The sequence below is a fragment of the Pseudoliparis swirei genome, chromosome 1, assembly GCF_029220125.1.
Source record: "Pseudoliparis swirei isolate HS2019 ecotype Mariana Trench chromosome 1, NWPU_hadal_v1, whole genome shotgun sequence".
Classification (NCBI taxonomy): domain Eukaryota; kingdom Metazoa; phylum Chordata; class Actinopteri; order Perciformes; family Liparidae; genus Pseudoliparis; species Pseudoliparis swirei.
The window spans coordinates 21,062,929-21,085,606 of NC_079388.1; the positions used below are offsets into that span (position 1 = coordinate 21,062,929).

Genomic DNA, 22,678 nt, shown 5'->3' on the forward strand with positions numbered 1-22,678 from the left:
TTTGTTTCTGAATATAAGTTTGCCGGTGAGAGACGGATCATTTCTTTGTTCCATGATTCACACACATGACATTTCATCATTAAATGTAGTTTCCCCACCAAGATGGCCGTTAGCTTAGCACGCTAACTTAGCGTGCTAACTTAGCATGCTAACTTAGCTCGGTTTTAAGCGGATGAAACGTAACGTGTTTTTAGTCTTAAACCATTTTTTACGACTTCCTTGAACGTGCAAAAATAGTTTTTGAAAAGATAACCCCAAAAAAACTGGGTTATTTTATCGCACAATTTTAACGGTATAAATAATTTGTCTCACGTCGTTGACGCTCTTAAAAAATAAAGTTGAACAAAATATATGAACAATTATTTTGTTTAATTTTAACGATCATTTTCTAAACGATAATTTGACAAGTTGAACGCGTCTCAGTGAGCTGTATCTACGTCAACCACATGGTCGTTAGCTTAGCGTACTAACTTAGCGTGCTAACTTAGCACGCTAACTTAGCGTGCTAACTTTCGCGCACTAAATGTAACGTATTTTCAGTCTTAAACAGTTTTACGGCCAAATGAGACTTTCTTGACGTGCAAAATAGTCTTTTTTCTTCTCTGAAAATAAGGTTGAATCTACGTCACCAACATGGCCGTTAGCTTAGCATGCTAGCTGGAGTATCTATGTTCTATGCACAAATGTAGCATTATCTTCCCCGACGTGTTGTTATCCCGCGACTCTTTGAATCAGCCGGAAAGAGAAAAATGAGCGAGACATCGTAGCTTCTTGCTACTTTTGGGCGCGTCGTCATTCTGATTACGCAATTTGACTTCAAAGCTTTATTGAAATGACAAGCTGTCACAAAGTGCAACATTATCGTTTCAATAAACAAGCATCGTATTTTCAATTCACGGGACGATTGAAAGGAAAAAAGACATTTGTCTCTCGCCATTGGCGACCATGTTATCAAGGTCCCGTGGTGGGAAGGGGCGGGGCTTGTCACCTGCAGTGCCGCTGTACCCGCCCACGATCAGCTTGTAGTTCCTCTTCACCAGCTCAAACTTTGAGTACTTGGCGAACGCCACCTCGTCTTTGTCCCGCATGTCGACCCTCAGACTCATCGGGGTCATGGAGGTCAGGTTGTAGAGGCTCTCCAGGCCTGCAGCGCCACACACACAGATAAACACGGAGTGACCTTGATGTGTGACCTTGATATGTGGCATTGATAGGTGACCTTGATAAGTGACCTTCATAACTGAACTTCGTAAGTAACCTTGATATATGACCTTGATACGTGACCCCCATATGTGGCCTTGTTAAGCGACCTCGATACGTGCCCCACATAGGCGAACTTGATAAGTGACCTTGACATGTTACTTTGATAAGTGGCCTTGGTGAGTGACTTGGTAAGTGACCTTGATAGGTGACCTTGATCAGTGACCTTGATAAGTGACTGCCGTAAGTGACCTTGATGTGTGACCTTGATATGGGGCCTCGTGGCCTTGCTGCAGACACACTGACTGTCCTCAGGTCTCTGATCCTCACCGAGCCAGAACTCTCCACTGGGACTCCCGAAGCCTTTGATGTAGTCCTTCCAGCCTCTGAAGAAGTCCACCGAGCCGTCTTTCCTCCTCTGGAAGACCTGCAGACAGGAAACACGGGAACACTTCCTTTACTTCCTTTACCTCCTTCACTTCCTTCACTTCCTTTCCCCTCTTTACTTCCTTTACCTCCTTTATTTCCTTTTCCCTCTTTCCTTCCTTTACTTCATTTACTTCCTTTTCCCTCTTTCCTTCCTTTACTTCATTTACTTCCTTTTCCCTCTTTACTTCCTTTGCCTCCTTTACTTCCTTTACTTCTTTCCCTCTTTACTTCCTTTACCTCCTTTACTTCCTTGACCTTCTTTACTTCCTTTTCCCTCTTTCCTTCCTTTACCTCCTTTACTTCCCTTTCCCTCTTTACTTCCTTTACTTCCTTAACATTGTTACATAACATTTGCTTGAACCATTAAATATCTTGACATTAAAACAAGTCAAGTAGTTTCATCCACTCATGGTTTCCGCTGCTCTTCTTCCTCTTCCTCTTAAAACATGGAAGCTTGAGTCACTTCCCGTACCGTCCAGCCGCCGCCGTCCGTCTCCATGTCGCAGGAAACCGTCACCGGCGTGCCGAGCGTCCCCCGAGGGAAGACCTCCACCGCGCCGGAGGTCCGGATGCCGTTCAGCAGCTCCTGGGAGCAGTCGGTGGGGAAGGGGAACCTCAGGGTGCCTGAGGAAGAGGAGGGAGAGGAGGTGAAGCTCGCCGTGCGTCCCCGGGCGCGGCGGCGTGAGGCGCTCGAGGCCGTTACCGGTGGTGAAGTCGGTGGTGACGGAGGCTCCGCCCTCGGCCCGGAGCCGCACCGCGTACGTGGAGCCGGGGTGGAGCCTGGTCAGGTGGTGCTCCGTCAGCGACGCGTCCAGCACCACTTCCTGTTGAGGAGGAAGTCACCCTGTTGCTTCCTCTTTTCATTTAACTACATCCACACATCCGTCTACCTGAATAAATATATTCCTGTTTCTCACCTTCACCGGATGACCTTCGCTCCCGTAGGTCAGGCTGAGGCTGCCGGCGGGGCTGGAGGGCGGTTTCCATGACAACAGGGCGGAGCGCGGGGTCACGTCGTCGGCCTGGAGGTCGCGAGGCCCGCGGGACCCTGGAGAGGAAGAGCGCAGGCTTCAAGCTGTGTGTGTGTGTGTCATTATGTGTGTGGGTGTGTGTGTGTGTCCGTGTCATTGTGTGTGTGTGTGTGTGTGTGTGTATCCGTGTCATTGTGTGTGTGTGTCCGTGTCATTGTGTGTGTGTGTGTGTGTCCGTGTAAGTGTGTGTGTGTGTGTGTCCGTGTCAGCGTGTGTGTGTGTGTCTGTCCGTGTCATTGTGTGTGTGTGTCCGTGTCAGTGTGTGTGTGTGTGTGTGTCCGTGTCAGCGTGTGTAGTTGTGTGTGTGTCCGTGTGTGTAGTTGTGTGTGTGTCCGTGTGTGTAGTTGTGTGTGTGTCTGTGTCAGCGTGTGTAGTTGTGTGTGTGTCCGTGTCAGCGTGTGTGTGTGTGTCCGTGTCAGCGTGTGTGTGTGTGTCCGTGAGTGTAGTTGTGTGTGTGTCTGTGTGTCCGTGTCATGTGTGTGTGTGTGTGTCCGTATGTGTATGTGTGTCCGTATGTGTAAGTGTGTGTGTGTCCGTGTCATTGTGTGTGTGTGTGTGTGTGTCCGTGTCATTGTGTGTGTGTGTGTGTGTCCGTGTCAGTGTGTGTGTGTGTAAGTGTGTGTGTGTGTGTGTCCGTGTCATTGTGTGTGTGTGTGTGTCCGTGTCAGTGTGTGTGTGTGTGTGTGTCAGTGTGTGTGTGTGTGTGTGTGTCATTGTGTGTGTGTGTGTCCGTGTCATTGTGTGTGTGTGTGTCCGTGTCAGTGTGTGTGTGTGTGTGTCATTGTGTGTGTGTGTGTGTGTGTGTCCGTGTCATTGTGTGTGTGTGTGTGTGTGTAAGTGTGTGTGTGTCCGTGTCAGTGTGTGTGTGTGTGTGTGTGTGTCCGTGTCATTGTGTGTGTGTGTGTGTGTGTGTGTGTGTGTGTCCGTGTCATTGTGTGTGTGTGTGTGTCCGTGTGTGTGTGTGTGTGTGTGTCCGTGTCATTGTGTGTGTGTGTGTGTCCGTGTCAGTGTGTGTGTAAGTGTGTGTGTCCGTGTCATTGTGTGTGTGTGTGTGTGTGTCCGTGTCATTGTGTGTGTGTGTCCGTGTCAGTGTGTGTGTGTGTGTGTGTGTGTGTGTGTGTGTGTGTCCGTGTCATTGTGTGTGTGTGTGTGTGTCCGTGTCATTGTGTGTGTGTGTGTGTCCGTGTCATTGTGTGTGTGTGTGTGTGTGTCCGTGTGTGTGTGTGTGTGTGTGTGTGTGTGTCCGTGTCATTGTGTGTGTGGGTGTGTGTCCGTGTGTGTGTGTGTGTGTGTGTCCGTGTCATTGTGTGTGTGTGTGTGTGTGTGTGTGTGTGTGTGTGTGTGTGTGTGTGTGTGTGTGTGTGTGTCCGTGTCAGTGTGTGTGTGTGTCAGTGTGTGTGTGTGTGTGTGTGTGTGTGTGTGGACCTCCGGTGGTGGTGAAGCGGGTGGAGGCCCCCGAGCTCTCCGCCGCCCCCTGCTGGCTGCTGATGGTCACTGTGTACGTGGTTTCTCCCTCCAGGCCTTGGAGCTGCTGCTGGTCGGAGTCTCCAGACACAACGACCCTCAACTCAGAGCCTGAGAGCAGAGACGACTGGCACGACTGATATTATTATTAGGAATACTATTATTATTGATACTACTGGTATGCTATGACTGATATTATTATTATTAATATTAGTAGTATTTTATAAATGATACTACTATTATTTTATTATTTATATTACCATTATTTTATTATTATTGTTATTATAATATTATTTATATACTTATTCTTTTATTATTGATATTACTATTAAAATTATTATTTTAGATATAATTATTATATTACTGATAATTCTATAATTGTCTTATTCATATTTATATTATTTTATTATTTATATACTTATTTTATTATTCATATTATTTTATTATTCATATTAATATTATTTTTATTTCATTATCGATATTGTCATTAATATATTATTTATATTATTATTACTAGATTTCTTATATTTTTTAATACTTAATTATTGATATTTTATTGTGAAATTAAACTATTTACAGAAACATAGAGTCTCGGTTGTCCTGTGCTTGATGACATCGCTGACCTGTCCCGGCGCCATAAACGATGGCGTACTTATCGACAGCGGCGAGCGCTGGACGCCACAACAACAACGCCTCGGTGTCGGTGACCTTCACGGCCTGGAGGTCAGTCGGCGGGTCGGGAACTAAAAGAGACAGAAAAGAGTCGGCAATGGAGAATGATAGGAGTCACGGTGACCCCGGTGACCCCGGTGGACGTGCAGCAGGACTCACGCGTCGCCACGTGCTCTGTGATGGCGGCGCTCTCGTCCAGCCCGAGGACGGAGACGACGCTGACCTCGTACGACGAGCCGGGCGAGAGCGCCGCCAGGCCGAGGGACGAGTCGCCCGACGCCACGGACACGGACACCGGCTCGCCTGCGGACCCCGAGGAGAGCAGAGGTCATTCGCCCGTTACCCATCAGGCACCGGGGCGCCGCGCGGCTCCCGGTGTCCCTCCTCCCCGTTTCTACATCCAACATGTGGGGACAGCAGGCGCCTCACCCTCCTCCGTGTGGGTGTAGCTGACCTTGAACCCGCTGACGGAGGTCGTGGGCTTGGTCCAGGACACCGTCACAGAGGACTCCGTCAGCCGGCCCAACACCAGGCCGGTCGGCGGCTCCGGACCTGGACGAAGGAAACCCCGAGTCATTAAAGAGAGAAAAGAGGGAAGAGACAGCAGAGGGAAGAAGAGAGACAGAAGAGATGTGGACGAGGGAAGAAGGAGAATAACAGAAACACTGGAGGAGAAGAAGAACCGATGGAGAGATGACAAAAGAGTTTCCTCTGAAGAGAGAGAGAGAGAGAGAGAGAGCTCCATGTCTTACAGGGTTATTCGTGTATATAAGAGACCATATATACACACCACATACACACCACATACACACCATATACACACCATATACACACCATATACACACACCACATACACACCACATACACACCATATACACACCACATACACACACATACACACACATATACACACCACATACACACCACATACACTACATACACACCATATATACACACCACATACACACACATACACACACATACACATACACATACACATATACACCATACACATATATACACACATACACACACCACATACACACCATATATACACCACATACACAATATATACACACATATACACATATACACACATATATACCATATATATACATACCACATACACACCACATACACACCATATACACACATATACATACCATACACACATATACACATACACATACATATAATTACACCCATATATACCACATATACATAATACACCACATATATACACATATACACACACACACATATATACACACACACACATATTCACACACATATACACATACACACATATACACACATATACACACATACCATATACACACATACACACACCACATACACACCATATACACACACCACATACACACACATACACACACCACATACACACCACATACACACCACATACACACCACATACACACCACATACACACCACATACACACCACATACACACACCACATACACACCACATACACACACCATACACACCACATACACACACCATATACACACCACATACACACACCATACACACACAGTGAGACGGGCAGACGATGGTCCTGGAGCAGCGAAGGAAAGACGACGCTCACACCTGGAAATCAAAGTGTGTCCGGAGAGACGGTCACATGACCCGGAGGAGGACAGACAGACAGTCAGAGGACAGACAGACAGAGACAGACAGACAGACAGACAGATAGACAGACAGACAGATAGACAGACAGACAGACAGACAGACAGTCAGAGGACAGACAGACAGACAGACAGACAGTCAGAGGACAGACAGACAGACAGACAGATAGACAGACAGACAGACAGACAGACAGACAGACAGACAGACAGACAGAGGACAGACAGACAGTCAGAGGACAGACAGACAGTCAGAGGACAGACAGTCAGAGGACAGACAGACAGTCAGAGGACAGACAGACAGACAGACAGACAGATAGACAGACAGATAGACAGACAGTCAGAGGACAGACAGACAGTCAGAGGACAGACAGACAGAGGACAGACAGACAGACAGACAGAGGACAGACAGACAGAGGACAGACAGAGGACAGAGGACAGACAGACAGAGGACAGACACATGGACACTGAGGCTGCTGGTGAGTGATTTCATCAATGAGAACTTCTCAGGATTAAAGGAGTATATATTTATATATTTATCTCTCACGAGGATCAGAACTTGCAGTATTAAAGTTTGTTTTTTAAAGTTTGTTTTCTATATTTTAGAAACTGTTTTACGATCAAAATAGTTGCCACAATTTTCTGTGAACCTGATTATTGTTTCAACTTCAGTTCAAATCTGACATTATTTTACTTCATATGTTTATTATTAGTAAATCTTTATTAACCTTAAAAAGGAACTAAAGCTGGTAAATATTTGCGGTAAAGTAAAAGGTAAAATTTTAAGAAAATACTAGGACCTCAAACTCCTGCTCAGCCGGCTCCGTGTGGACCGACTTTGTTTCGGTTTGGTGGGTAAAGTTTGCTTCTTGTTTTTTTTGTTTCTCTGATCGTCGTCGTGGAAACGGGGATGGAAACCAACTGCAGGTTCAAACGACCTGAAGCAGTCCTCTCTGCTCAAGATGCAGCAGGAATAGAACTGAGGATCAATCAAAGATGACCAGACTATTCACAACCTGCTGAGAGCTAATCATGCTAATCGCGCTAATGTAGCGAACCTGCGACGAGCTAGCTAGTGCACAACTCGGCGGGCTAACAAACTGCCGATGCACATCGGAGGCTCGGCAGCCAGCCGAGGGCGTGTGAAGCTGCCGAATGACAAACACTTCAGGGACGCGTTGGACCTCGAGATCCACTGGAAACAAACAGAACCAGACGTCAGATCAGAAGAACTTACAGTTTCCAAGAGCACGTCGAGCTCTTGAGAGGAAACGGAGGAGGAAGCGTTTAGTGGGTGAGCAAACGTCTCCGACAAGTGACCATTGGTCAACGACGGGTTTTAAATCACGAGCCACGTGAAGATGGGGAACGGGCAAGTTGTCTCAACATCGGCGGGGATGTTGTGCCATTGTGCGGTCGGCGGCCCACAATGCCTTGTACCTGTACTGACGACCAGCCGGGTCCGCTCCCCAGCAGCGTCACGGTGTACTCGGGCCGAGGAGGAAGGTTCTCCAGCGGGAAGGGGCGAGCGGAACCAGGAAGAACCTTTTTGAGGGGTTCGTCACTTCCTGGTTCAGTTCTGGCTCCCGCGTTGCTTTGGCTTGTTGGACCTCGTGTTCCCGCACTTTCCGGTTCTCTATTTCCATCTTCACTGCGTCCATTCTCTGATTCTGTTTCTTCCTCCTCCTCACTGCCACCCTCTTCCTCAGAGTCTTCTTCTTCTTCTTCGTTCCCGGCGTCTCCGCTCGTCACCACAGAGTGTTTGGACTTGTCTTCCGGTGAGTCCCTAACGAGGGTGATTCCATCCGAGGTCCGGTGGGTCACTCCCACGCGGTCCTGAGGTTCCGATGCCGTGGGAGGTTTGTAATCCACGCTGGTGGCGGTGGTTTGCGTTTCCTCCCCCCGGTGGAGAGTGATGTGGGCGGTGCTGCCTCTGGGCGGTGCTGCCTCTGGGCGGTGCTGCCTCTGGGCGGTGCTGCCTCTGGGCGGTGCTGCCTCTGGGCGGTGCTGCCTCTGGGCGGCGGCCTCCGGCATCGGGAGAAGTTTGTTTGACGGTTGGTTCCCCTCGACTCGCAGCTCCAGTATTTTTGCCAGCCTTGAGTTTCTCTTTGTGGGTTTCAGAGTCAGAGGTTGAATCTGGGGTGCTCGTTGTTTCTTCTCCGGATTTGGTGGTTTGGACCGGATCACTTCCTGGTTCAGGTCTGGCTCCCGCGTTGCTTTGGCTTGTTGGACTTCGTGTCGACGCACTTTCCGGTACACTATTTCCATCTGCACTGCCTCCTCTTCCCCGCCCTCCTAATGCGTTAACCTGTGGTCTGACGGTTGCGTCATGACGATCCATTTGGAAATGTGGAATGGACTTGGCAGCGTCTTGTTCTCCTATTTGTCTAATTTGGACTCCTTGGGTAAACATGGGGGCATCCGGTCCTCTTGAGGGGCTATTCTCCTTTTCCATTTCCAAAGGTTGACCTCCAACAGAACGGCTTCCACTCAGCTTTTTGTTTGGGAAAAGCTTCCACACGAGTCCTTTATGCGGCGGTGGAGGTGGTCTCAGGTCGGTGCGGGTTTTATTCTGGACACGTCTGCCATGCAGGTGCAGCCATCGGAGGGAATTACCGTCGTTAATGGGGCGACGATCGGAAGGAACGCCACGTCCCCCGAGGGTCCGATGTAACTCAGCCGACATGCTTGTCGAGGGAATTCTTGCCCCGACTCTTACAACATTCTCGGCTGCGATGGGCCCCGTGCTTTCAGCTGGATAGGATTCCTCTGAAACAGGAGAAGAAGTGTGCGGCAATCCAGTGGATGATACCTGCTCTCTCCTTGTATCTGATGCAGGATTGAAAGGCCGAGAGGGCGGAGGAAGCACCTTCAAATTTGGACGAGTACGGTTCTGAAGAGCTCCGAAATTCGGACGACGCAAGAGGTGTCCCGCCTTCGAAGCAAGACGCCGAACTGGGACTCGTCTTCTTTCCGTCGGCTTCTTCTTCTGGTTTCGTTCCACTCCAGTAGATGAAGTTGGAGTTGCCCGATCCTCTTCTCCACTCGTAGCCCTCACCGGTGCATTTACCTCAAATGAAGGTCCAGGCAGCGAGGCAGAGGAAGATGGTGAAGACGATAATTCACTCGTGGACGTACGCCTGGTCTCTGACTCTCTTCTCGGGACAAGGTTGAAACGAGAAGTGGAATGTTGAGGAACTCTCGATCTTAGACGGGTTTTGTTGGAAAACTATCCAAAGTTTGGGCGCAGGCGACGTACATAGCCATGTCTCGCAGGTGTGCGTTGGAAAACAAGTCCTGAGGGTGGCAGGTTTCTGTCTTCAGGTGAGCTAACGTTAGACCCACTTTTACGGTCATCAACATCTGGATCACTGCTTCTGACTGAACCGGATTCATCTGAACTGGAAAGAGAAGACGATGGAGTCGATGGTGATGATGACAGTAGTGAAGATGATGGTGGTGGTGGTGGTGACGGTAAGGATGAAGATAGTGACATGAACAGTGTTAGCGAGGATGATGACGCTGCTGCTGATGAAGAGGGATCAAGTGATGCCGATGCTAAAGAGGATGGAGATGATGGCCATGATGATGATGATGGTGGTTCACCTGAAGAATGGGATGAGGAACGTGGTGGTGATGAAGAGGGACCGAGTGAAGGCGATGCTAAAGAGGATGAGGAACGTGGTGGTGATGAAGAGGGACCGAGTGAAGGCGATGCTAAAGAGGATGAGGAACGTGTTGGTGATGAAGAGGGACCGAGTGAAGGCGATGCTAAAGAGGATGAGGAACGTGGTGGTGATGAAGAGGGACCGAGTGAAGGCGATGCTAAAGAGGATGAGGAACGTGTTGGTGATGAAGAGGGACCGAGTGAAGGCGATGCTAAAGAGGATGAGGAACGTGGTGGTGATGAAGAGGGACCAAGTGAAGGCGATGCTAAAGAGGATGAGGAACGTGGTGGTGATGAAGAGGGACCGAGTGAAGGCGATGCTAAAGAGGATGAGGAACGTGGTGGTGATGAAGAGGGACCGGTGAAGGCGATGCTAAAGAGGATGAGGAACGTGTTGGTGATGAAGAGGGACCGAGTGAAGGCGATGCTAAAGAGGATGAGGAACGTGGTGGTGATGAAGAGGGACCGAGTGAAGGCGATGCTAAAGAGGATGAGGAACGTGTTGGTGATGAAGAGGGACCGAGTGAAGGCGATGCTAAAGAGGATGAGGAACGTGGTGGTGATGAAGAGGGACCGAGTGAAGGCGATGCTAAAGAGGATGAGGACGATGAGCATGAGGCCGATGAAGGCGATGACCGGGCCGAGGAAGGCGACAGTGGCCTCAGTCCCTTTAGGATCTGCTTCCTCTCCGGTTCGGCATCAGCGGGGATGTCTGATGGTTTGGACATGTGGACAGAAAAAGTCGTGACATTCAAACTGTCGAAGGTGTCCGTGAGGAGTTTGCGTAGAGGGTCCGGCGAATGGTCGAGGTCCGTCTCCGCAGACGAGGGTTCCACGTCATCGGTGTCGGAGGAAGCGTGACCCGAGCCCGGCACGGTTCCCTCTCCCCGATGGGGCGATGGAATGCGAGTCACTTGAACCTTGTTCAGACATTCCTTCTCTCGGCTCCGGGGACCGACCCGCCTCGCCAACATCTGGTTGCTCTTTGGAGCCGGCGGCAGCGGTCGGTCCCTCGGAGATACTTTGGCTGTCGGAATCGGTCCCAGATGTTCGAGCTGGATTCTTGTCAACCCTCAAGGCCTCTACGCCCGGGCCCGTCCTCGCCAGAGCGAGTGTCCCCTCCCTGATAGCGGGGACACCCGGTTTAGGCTTCTTGGGCCCCACCGGGGGCCTCTTCAAAGGCCTGAACGGTCTCCATCCAGTCACGACCCTGGTTGTGTTGAAACGGACACTTGGCTTCCTGTACAGCGCGACTTTGGGCGCGGTGCCATTTATTCCTATCTTCAGAGGTTCGGTTCTCGCGGTCCCGGAGGTCGGGGCGTCTTTGGGAGGGTCATCCGGACCTCCGACTTTCATTTCCTCGCCCCCATCCTCCCTCCTCCCCTGTAGGCTGTGCACCTGAGCCGAGGGGATGACCTCTCGGTGTCCGTCGCTGGCATCTCGTCCGGGCGCCGGCGCCAAAGGTATCGCGGTGACCTTCGGTAAAGTCTTCCCTAAAGACGTGAAAGGAGTCAGCGTTTGGATTCAATGTTAAGACCGTGTAATCCAGAAGAACTCTCATCTAATGGAGGAAGAAAAGCAATTTGTTGTCAGTTATTTGGCAAGAGAAGAAAACAACCACAACTCAGGATCCACGTCGAAGAGGCAGGGACACGATGTAAGTCTGATGAAAGGTAAACGGACAGAGGAAGTCAACATGGCGTCTGTCAGGAAACAGCAGCTTGAGGAATATTGTGATTATTGCTGCTGCGTGAAGCGATCTGGACACCTGGAAAATGTGAATGTTGCTGGTTTTGGAGATTATATTCCACCAAGCTTAAAACTTTGTAATTCTACATTTGCCACAAATCACATACAAAAAACATGTTAGTCCGTCTTTAAGTACTTTTTGACTTCCTGTCCGCGGGCTCTCAGCTCCGAGTGCATTGGTTCCTGAAGAAAAGGCAAATATTATACTACTTATTTAAATTATTTAATTCATAAACAGAAGGAAATAGTGCAATTGTGGGGGGGGGGGGGGGGGGGGATTCAGCCACAGATTAATCCACAAATCGAGGCGTCGTCGTGGAAACCTTCCTGAAGAGTTTTTCCGACCCGAATCCTTTGAGCTCACGTGAGGTCGTCCAGGTAACCGTTACTCACCTGGAGTGACCTGATTGGTTGCTGGTTTGCTCCGACTCGTTCCCTTCTCCGCCACGAGGACGACGTCGTACGAACGCCCCGCCTCCAGCTGCCCGATGTGGGCAGAGTCCCGCCCGGCGGCCACCGTCATCTCCTGACTCCTCCCCCTGCCATCAGTGGGCGTGGCCGTCAAGCGGTACCTGTCCATCTCACCCTGCGACTGCTCCCATTGGACCACGGCGGACGTGGAGGTCGTCTTGACGACTCGGAGGTTGGCGGGACCGGAGGTGCCTGAGGGTGGAGGGGAGGAGGAGGGGTTTTAAGATTCATTTAAATTAAATTTGACTTGGCTCAAAATGGCCGCCGTGTGATGTGAATTATGCGCCTTGAAACACAAAAGTGAAGCAGTAAAAACTAATTCATGACACGGACTGACCGCCACCTGATTAACTTCAGAAACTATTTCTGAAATGACATCGGAAGGAACAGGAAGCAGAAATAAACGCGCTCACGGGTCGTGAACTGAGCGGCGCTCTCGGCGCCCTTGCGGCCGCCCGTCTCCCCGGTGACGCTGACGGTGTAATCCTGGCCGGCTGCCAGCCCCGTCTGGGTGAAGCTGGTCATGCCGCCCTCCACCTGCACGCTGGTCTGCTGGTCGCTCTCCTTCTGTGGGTCAAAGATCACCAAACATATGGATATGTATTTTTATCAGTAAAAAGAAGGAGAAGGCAAAACAAGCAAAATATTAACACAAAGAAATTGGTGGAATTATTCCACGTAGGGAAAAAAAATACGACAAAAAAAATTAGAAAAGGCTCCAAAACAACATTAACCCAAATAAATATACACTACCGTTCAAAAGTTTGGGATCACCCAGACACTTTTGTGTTTTCCATGAAAACTCACTTTTATTTATCAAGTGAGTTGCAAAATGTATAGAAAATATAGTCAAGACATTGACAAGGTTAGAAATAATGATTTGTATTTGAAGTATTAATTTTTTTCTTCAAACTTTGCTTTCGTCAAAGAATGCTCCTTTTGCAGCAATTCCAGCATTGCAGACCTTTGGCATTCTAGCTGTTAATTAGTTGAGGTAATCTGTTGAAATGTCACCCCACGCTTCCTGAAGCACCTCCACCAGTTGGATTGGCTTGATGGGCACTTCTTGCGGACCATACGGTCAAGCTGCTCCCACAACAGCTCAATGGTTGAGATCTGGTGACTGGCCACTCCATTACAGACAGCAGCTGCCTGCTTCTTCCCTCAAGAGTTCTTCACAATGTGGAGGTGTGCTTTGGGTCATTGTCCTGTTGGAGGAGGACATTGGCTCCAATCAAGCGCTGCCCACAGGGTATGGCATGGCGTTGCCAAATGGAGTGATAGCCTTCCTTATTTAAAATCCCTTTACCTGGTACAAATCTCCCACTTTCCCAGCACCAAAGCAGCCCCAGACCATCACATGACCTCCACCATGCTTGACAGATGGTGTCAGGCACTCTTCCAGCATCTTTTCACCTGTTCTGCGTCTCACAAATGTTCTTCTGTGTGATCCAAACACCTCAAACTTGGATTCATCTGTCCAGAACACCTTTTTCCAATCTTCCTCTGTCCAATGCCTGTGTTCTTTTGCCCATACCAATCTTTTCTTTTGATTGGCCAGTCTCAGATATGGCTTCTTCTTTGCCACTCTGCCTAGAAGGCCAGCATCCCGGAGTCGCCTCTTCACTGTCGACGTTGACACTGGCGTTTGCGGGTACCATTTAAAGAAGCTGCCAGTTGAGGACCTGTGAGGCGTCTATTTCTCAAACGAGAGACTCTAATGTACTTGTCTTCTTGCTGAGTTGTGCACCGGGGCCTCCCACTTCTCTTTCTGCTCTGGTTAGAGCCCGTTGGTGCTGTTCTCTGAAGGGAGTAGGACACACCGCTGGAGGACATTTTCAGTTTCTTTGCAATTTCTCGCATGGAATAGCCTTCATTTCTAAGAACAAGAATAGACTGGCGAATTTCACATGAAAGTTCTTTTTTTCTGGCCATTTTGAGTCTTATCGAACCCACAAATGTGATGCTCCAGATAATCAACTAGCTCAAAGGAAGGCCAGTTTTATAGCTTCTCTCATCAGCAAAACAGTTTTCAGCTGTGCTAATATAATTGCACAAGGGTTTTCAAGGGTTTTCTAATCATCCATTAGTCTTCTAAGGCGATGATCAAACACAATGTACCATTAGAACACTGGAGTGATAGTTGATGGAAATGGGCCTCTATACACCTCTGGAGATATTTCATTAGAAACCAGACGTTTCCACCTAGAATAGTCATTTACCACATTAACAATGTATAGAGGGTATTTCTGATTAATTTAATGTTATCTTCATTGAAAAAAACAATGCTTTTCTTTGAAAAATAAGGACATTTCTAAGTGATCCCAAACTTTTGAACGGTAGTGTATGAAATACAAGTGAACTACATTTCAAGACTTTTTATTTTATAATGTTTTTTTATTGATGTTCTGTACAGTGACCAACCAGCAGAGGGAGTGTTTCCCCCCCTCACCGATTATTAATGAACAGAAATAATAAGAAAAACACCACCGCGTTATCAGTGCAAACGTTGTGCTGTATATATATATATACATATATATCTATATATATACACATATATATGTATATATATACACATATATATATGTATGAATATATATATACATATATTTATACATATATGTGTATATATACATATATATGTATATATATACATTTATATATATGTATGAATATATATACATATATGAATATATATACATATATATATATGTATATATACACATATCTGTATATACAGGACTGTCTCAGAAAATTAGAATATTGTGATAAAGTTCTTTATTTTCTGTAATGTCATGCATTCTGGATTCATTACAAATCAACTGAAATATTGCAAGCCTTTTATTCTTTTAATATTGCTGATTATGGCTTACAGCTTAAGAAAACTCAAATATCCTATCTCTAAATATTAGAATATCATGAAAAAGTATACTAGTAGGGTATTAAACAAATCACTTGAATCGTCTAATTAACTCGAAACACCTGGAAACACATTTTCAAATGTTTGATTTTGTTTTGCTGTTATAAATCTTTTTTTTAACTTTGTCTGAGGAAATATTCAAATTTTATGAGATAGGATTTTAGAGTTTTCTTAAGCTGTAAGCCATAATCAGCAATATTAAAAGAATAAAAGGCTTGCAATATTTCAGTTGATTTGTAATGAATCCAGAATGCATGACATTTTTGTTTTTTTAATTGCATTACAGAAAATAAAGAACTTTATCACAATATTCTAATTTTCTGAGACAGTCCTGTATATACATTTATATACATATATATATGTATAAATGTGTATATATACATATATATGTATATATACATATATATGTATATACGTATACTTTAATGCATTGGTATCATTACAATTATTAATAATAACAATAATAATACATATTATTATTATTATGAATAATATTGATGAAAATCTCTTAAAAATCATTAAATAAATCATAAGTATGAAGAAGAAGAAGTTCTGTTGTCTTCTGGAAAAAGGAGGGACATAAAAGTTCAAAACAACATCCAGATGTTCTCTCTCTCTTCCCTTTATTCTCTGTTCTTCCTTTTGACAATCTCATCTGACATCAGCTGTTGTTGTTGTTGTGTTGTTGTGACTCTGTTGTTGTTGTTTATCTGTTGGTGAGGAACCCCCCCCTCACAGCTGTGGGCGGTGACATCATCTCTCTGGCAGCCGCCATGTTTCTAACTGTTTACTTGTTTCCGTAGCAACGAGCATCCAATGATTCTGTCTCTGGTTCTTTTTATTTGTTCTTTAATTTCAGGACATTTTTTATTAGTTTTGCATTAAAAGTTTTCTTAACTATATATTTAAAACACATAAATGAGGCATTATTTAATTAAATATGTAATAACTACATCTGTGTGTGTGTGTGTGTGTCTGGAGATGAGGGCGGTTCAGTTTGTTTTCCTCGTTCTCACGGAAGAGGAAACTAAAAGCTTGTGATCCAAACCGTCGCTCAGAGATTTATGAGTTCTGGCGTTCCCCGTCCCGTCGGTTCTCTTCCTAGAAACGACGCACCGCGTTGGATATCCAGAGATGTCGGAAGTTATCGACACGATGAACGACGTTTAACGACCGCCGAAGATCAAACATCGTGTCCGACGATCAGAGAATTCCCCCACGAGACATCGTGAATTCATAAGTCACTCGTAGTTATTTTCACGATATTTTCCTAAAAGTTTCCAAGTATTTAACGATCTTTTTCAAAACAAAAACAAGTATTTTACGAACTTTTCCTAAACCTAAATATTTTATGATATTTTCATCAACTTAAATATTTCACGATCTTTTCCAAAACGTAAGCAAGTAGTTTACAATCTTTTCCTAAACATAACCAAGTATTTTATGAGCTTTTCCTGAACCTAAATATTTTACGATCTTTTCCTAAACAAGTATTTTAAGACCTTGATTGTATGTATCACGTTGTATGATCTTAAATATGATCACATGTACGATCGTACATATGATCGTACGTATGATTGTACGTATGATCGTGAGTAAGATCGTAAGTAAGATCGTACGTATGATCGTACGTAAGATCGTAAGTAAGATCGTAAGTAAGATCGTATGTAAGATCGTAAGTAAGATCGTACGTATGATTGTACGTATGATCGTACGTATCACTCATCCGTTTCAGCCGTGAAGGTTTCCCAAGGTGAAGCTGCAGACTTCATCTTCATGTTTTTAAAGCTCCTCTGGGGGAAGTTCAGCTGGAGAGAAGAGACCAGACCTCCTGGACCAGACCACCAAGAGACCAGACCTCCTGGACCAGACCACCAAGAGACCAGACCTCCTGGACCAGACCACCAAGAGACCAGACCACCAACAGACCAGACCACCAAGAGACCAGACCTCCTGGACCAGACCACCAACAGACCAGACCACCAAGAGACCAGACCACCAAGATACCAGACCTCCTGGACCAGACCACCAACAGACCAGACCACCAAGAGACCAGACCACCAAGAGACCAGACCTCCTGGACCAGACCACCAAGAGACCAGACCTCCTGGACCAGACCACCAACAGACCAGACCACCAACAGACCAGACCACCAAGAAACCAGACCTCCTGGACCAGACCACCAAGAGACCAGACCTCGAACTCTGCTTCTGGTGATGTAGTAGGTCTCATACCTGGCAGGTGAAGGTGGTGTAGTAGGTCTCATACCTGGCTAGTGAAGGTGGTGTAGTAGGTCTCATACCTGGCTAGTGAAGGTGATGTAGTAAGTCTCGTACCTGGCTAGTGAAGGTGATGTAGTAAGTCTCGTACCTGGCTAGTGAAGGTGATGCAGTAAGTCTCGTACCTGGCTAGTGAAGGTGATGTAGTAAGTCTCATACCTGGCTAGTGAAGGTGGTGTAGTAGGTGTTGAGCTGAATCTGAGGGCCGACCTGTGTGAGACTACAGTTCCCAGAGTGCTCCAGCAGCAGCAATCAGTGTCGCTTATTAGGAGCACCTGTGGGGATGCTCTGATGCATTTTGCAAAGACAAGCAGCAGAGAGAGGACGCTTCAGGTCACTCCACGGTTCAACCCAAAGACGGCAATGGTGAAATGATTTGTTTAATTTCATGGTGTTTAAAAATGCTGATTTTGTGTTAAAAGAATATTTCATTTTGAGTTTGGTAAAAATGAAAAGTATAAAATGTTTAATTAAAATGTGTAATTTAAAATGTAATTCATGTTCTGTCTTAAAGGTTACAACCTAATTCACTGGCAGAGCAATCAACGAACAAAATAAAAATAAAAGAAAGATTAAGTCAGTAATTTGAGTTGTCTTCACGTCCTTTGGAAACGGTGAACAGGAGCTGGACTTGACAGTAGGTCTCATACCTGGCTAGTGAAGGTGATGTAGTAAGTCTCGTACCTGGCTAGTGAAGGTGATGTAGTAAGTCTCGTACTGGATGTTGGGTGGGGTCCAGCGCAGGGTGACGGAGGTCTCTGTGACGTCTCTGGTGCTCAGCTGAGAAACCCCCAACATCTCTGGGGAGACAGAAGGTGTGTTACCATGTTTTATATGTATTTTAATTTATTTGATAATTATATTAAATAATAGTATTGATGTTATTATTTATTTTATTGTTCATTATATTTAATTGTATTTTTATTTTTACATATTCATTATTGTTTTTATCGATATTCCTTCCTCCCACTCGTCTTCCTCCCCCGCGGTGGATGAAGCACGAGGCTCCTCCAGCTGGAGCTCAGGCTGCTGCGTCCAGGTGAGACGGTCATTAAGGGCTTTGATCCAGACCCGGTTCAGGGGGTTTAGGGTCCAGGGGGATCCGAGCGAGACTGCCGGTCCAGATCCACGACGCCCACCAGAATGTTTTTATTCCGTTGCTTTTTAACTCGCCCAGTAGAAACGCTGCAGGAGTTTCTATTGGACTTCATCTGGATCTTCACTTCGCTCACATTCCATTCTCCAGATGGAACCTGGGATCTGGATCTGGATCAGGATCTGGCTCGGCTCGGGATCCTCCAGGATCCATAAAAACGTCTCCATCGTTTTCTTGATGCTTTCAGCGGATTCGATTCATTCGTTTCCCTTCAGAGGCTGAAGGTCAAGTCAAAGTCAAAGTCAGTTTTATTTGTCAATTTTCCATATGTGCAAACATACAGAAGATCGAAATTGCGTTTCTCTTCTGTCCTCTGAGGAGGAACGTTCCAGAAGAACATCTGGAACACACATCAACATGATGGACGACGGGTTTGTTGTTATTGTTGTGGAGAATAAATAAGTATTAGGTGGGAAATAACTTTCCCCACAACTCAGGATTCCAAGAAGATTACTTTTTTTTAAAATATATATATATTTTTAAAAGATTTCAAGATTTTAAAAGTTTTAAAGAAGTTTTTTTTTAAATGTAAGAATATAAATAAAAAAATGTAAACATATATAAACAAGATTCAAGTTTAAAAAAAAAGAAGATTTAAGATAAAGTCCTGCGATAGAAACTCTTCTTAATAAAGCATCAGTTAAAAGTACTTAAAGTATTTAAAGTGCTTTGACTTATATCTGATGTTTGTGGATTCGTCCCTCCAGGACCCGGTCTCCACTCAGGGTTCAGGACCCTGGTGGGTCAGGACCCTGGTGGTTCAGGAGGACCCTGGTGGTTCAGGAGGACCCTGGTGGTTCAGGACCCTGATGGTTCAGGACCCTGGTGGTTCAGGAGGACCCTGGTGGTTCAGGACCCTGGTGGTTCAGGACCCTGGTGGTTCAGGAGGACCCTGGTGGTTCAGGAGGACCCTGGTGGTTCAGGACCCTGGTGGTTCAGGAGGACCCTGGTGGTTCAGGAGGACCCTGGTGGTTCAGGAGGACCCTGGTGGTTCAGGAGGACCCTGGTGGTTCAGGACCCTGGTGGTTCAGGACCCTGATGGTTCAGGACCCTGGTGGTTCAGGACCCTGGTGGTTCAGGACCCTGGTGGTTCAGGACCCTGGTGGTTCAGGACCCTGGTGGTTCAGGACCCTGGTGGTTCAGGAGGACCCTGGTGGTTCAGGACCCTGGTGGTTCAGGAGGACCCTGGTGGGTCAGGAGGACCCTGGTGGTTCAGGAGGACCCTGATGGTTCAGGACCCTGGTGGTTCAGGAGGACCCTGGTGGGTCAGGAGGACCCTGGTGGTTCAGGACCCTGGTGGTTCAGGAGGACCCTGGTGGGTCAGGAGGACCCTGGTGGTTCAGGAGGACCCTGATGGTTCAGGACCCTGATGGTTCAGGACCCTGGTGGTTCAGGAGGACCCTGGTGGTTCAGGACCCTGGTAGACTCACCGCTGTCACAGTTGGGTCCGCTCATGGCCTCCTCGCACTGGCTGCAGTCCGGTCCGGTGAACGCTCGCCGGCAGACGCACCTCCCCTTGACGCAGCGCCCCTTGCCGCCGCAGTTACCGGGGCAACCTCTGGCGCCGCAGTCCGGCCCGGCGAAGCCGACGTCGCAGACGCACTCTCCGGCCACGCAGCGCCCCCTGCTGCTGCAGTCTGCCGGGCACGAGCTGTCGGCGCAGGCGTCTCCCGCGAAGCCGACGTCGCAGACGCACTTCCCGCTCGCGCACCGGCCGCGGCCGCTGCAGTTGTCGGGGCAGCCGGTGCGCGCGCAGTCTTCGCCGGTGAAGCCGGGGTCGCACGAGCAGCTCCCGGCCGCGCAGCGCCCCCTGCTGTTGCAGTTGCCGGGACAGCCGGACTCGCCGCAGTACGGTCCGTGGAACCCGGGGAAGCAGACGCAGCGGCCGGCCACGCAGCGGCCCTGGTCGCTGCACTCGTCGGGACACGAGAGCACTTCCTGTTTGATGGAGCAACCGGCACCTGAAGAAGAGACGGACAAGATTCAAATAAGATTTAAAGATTCAAAGAACATTTAAAGATTTAAAGAAGATTCAAAGAAGATTTAAATTAGATTTTAAAAAGATTCAAAGAAATTTTAAAATAATTAAAATAATTCATAAAATCATTATACAACTTTAAAGTACAAATAATACTTTTATAACTTGACCCACAAAATGTTTTGTATTTGTTGAATCATATTTAAACCGGTTTGTTACCAGATCTTTTCAATGACACAAACTTATGAATCTGTTTCTGAGTTTAGTTTGAAAGCGTCAACAAACCCCCAAAAACTGAAATGACTCCAGTCTGTTATGACTGTTACAGAACCAGCACCAGAACCCTGATGATGAGGTCGTGGTCTCTGTGTTAAATCTTCTCATTAGAGGACGACGTGCGACACGTTGAGTCATTTGGGGGAAGCTTCACTGGATGAGATGAAGACTGAGATCACACTGGGCAGCGAGCGGAGCGCGCACACACACACACACACACACACACACACACACACACACACATAGCTCATGCTCTGCGGTGGCATGACTCTGATGGGCTCAGGATGACGAGTCGAACATAAATACGTCAGAAATAGTCGGTCATGAATATGATTATTATGTATAAAGTCTCCTGGGTAACCAGACATGCCAACCAGGAAGAGACACACACAACCACAAAGACACACAACACAACAACAAAGATACACAACACAACCACAAAGATACACACAACCACAAAGACACACAACCACACAGATATACACAACCACAAAGATACACAACCACAAAGACACACAACACAACCACAAAGACACACAAAACAACCACAAAGATACACACAACCAAAAGACACACAACACAACCACAAAGACACACAAAACAACCACAAAGACACACAACCACAAAGACACACAAAACAACCACAAAGAGACACAAAAAAACCACAGAGACACAACCACAAAGATACACACAACCAAAAGACACACAACACAACCACAAAGACACACAACCACAAAGAGACACAAAACAACCACAAATACACAACCACAAAGACACACAAAACAACCACAAAGACAACTATACACAAAAAGACTCAGAACAACTACAAAGAGACTGTCTCTCCTTGGTCCAGGGTCTAGGGTCCAGGACTAGTCCCTCCTACCCTGGCTCTCCTTGGTCTAGGGTTCAGGGTCCAGGGTCTAGGGTCCAGGTTCAGGGTCTAGGGTCCAGGACTAGTCCCTCCTACCCTGGCTCTCCTTGGTCTAGGGTTCAGGGTCCAGGGTCTAGGGTTCAGGGTCTAGGGTCCAGGGTCTAGGACTAGTCCCTCCTACCCTGGCTCTCCTTGGAGGAGCAGCATCCTCCTTCAGCGCCTCCACATTTCTCCCTGAGTGTCGACACCTCCCTTTCCAGGCGACCCCGCAGGGCGGCGAGGTCCGAACCACATCCGCAAGACCCGGACCCCAGAGACGGGACCAGTGTGATCCGGTGGGTCAGGACCAGAGGGGAGCCGGGGGTCAGGTCCATCTCTGTCCCTGAGTGGGACGGGGAGACCTTTAGATCGCAGACGATGACATCATCTATGTGAGACACGAGGGCGGCGCTCACCTCTCTGGGGGCCCTCGGAGGCCCCCTGAGTCCAGGCCTCCGAGACCAGCACCTGCAACCGGAGGGTGTCAACAACCAACGTTGCCATAGCAACGCAGAATAAACCACTCAAACAGAGGAGTGGTTAAAAATATATATATTACATTAAAATAAAATACTATTACAACATTTTTTTTAAAGTAAATAAATAAAAATAAAATAATGAACATTTTTAAATTGAAATGAAATAAAGATATTTTGTAAATGCAATATTTTTATACACAAATTCAAATTCTATAAAAGAAAAAGTGAAACAAAAATAAATTGAATAAAATTTAACAATACATGTTTCATCCATATCCACCATTTCACCACCTTAATGGAGTCCTGCTTGCCGTCCCTCGGCGTCCTTTGACCTCTGACCTTTAGCTGGT

At 47.0% G+C, this 22,678-nt stretch overlaps 1 protein-coding gene across 1 annotated transcript in view; it reads right to left on the reverse strand.

The window, feature by feature from the left end:
- Positions 1-22,353, reverse strand: part of LOC130198439 (tenascin-X-like) — a 23,757-nt gene extending 1,404 nt beyond the window's left edge. Inside the window, exons 1-22 of the mRNA XM_056421603.1 lie at positions 22,266-22,353; positions 21,992-22,192; positions 20,116-20,646; positions 18,214-18,329; positions 12,744-12,897; positions 12,253-12,522; positions 11,070-11,603; positions 10,747-10,993; positions 10,523-10,699; positions 10,050-10,430; positions 8,920-9,025; positions 7,884-8,738; positions 7,545-7,638; positions 5,226-5,543; positions 4,956-5,099; positions 4,748-4,867; positions 4,086-4,235; positions 2,547-2,677; positions 2,333-2,453; positions 2,102-2,253; positions 1,531-1,627; positions 989-1,144 (exon numbers count right to left, since the gene is read on the reverse strand). Of these exons, the coding sequence (XP_056277578.1) occupies positions 989-1,144; positions 1,531-1,627; positions 2,102-2,253; positions 2,333-2,453; positions 2,547-2,677; positions 4,086-4,235; positions 4,748-4,867; positions 4,956-5,099; positions 5,226-5,543; positions 7,545-7,638; positions 7,884-8,738; positions 8,920-9,025; positions 10,050-10,430; positions 10,523-10,699; positions 10,747-10,993; positions 11,070-11,603; positions 12,253-12,522; positions 12,744-12,897; positions 18,214-18,329; positions 20,116-20,646; positions 21,992-22,192; positions 22,266-22,353 (5,143 nt within the window). The remainder of the gene's footprint in view (positions 1-988; positions 1,145-1,530; positions 1,628-2,101; positions 2,254-2,332; positions 2,454-2,546; positions 2,678-4,085; positions 4,236-4,747; positions 4,868-4,955; positions 5,100-5,225; positions 5,544-7,544; positions 7,639-7,883; positions 8,739-8,919; positions 9,026-10,049; positions 10,431-10,522; positions 10,700-10,746; positions 10,994-11,069; positions 11,604-12,252; positions 12,523-12,743; positions 12,898-18,213; positions 18,330-20,115; positions 20,647-21,991; positions 22,193-22,265) is intronic.
- Between the last annotated feature and the right edge of the window lie 325 nt (positions 22,354-22,678).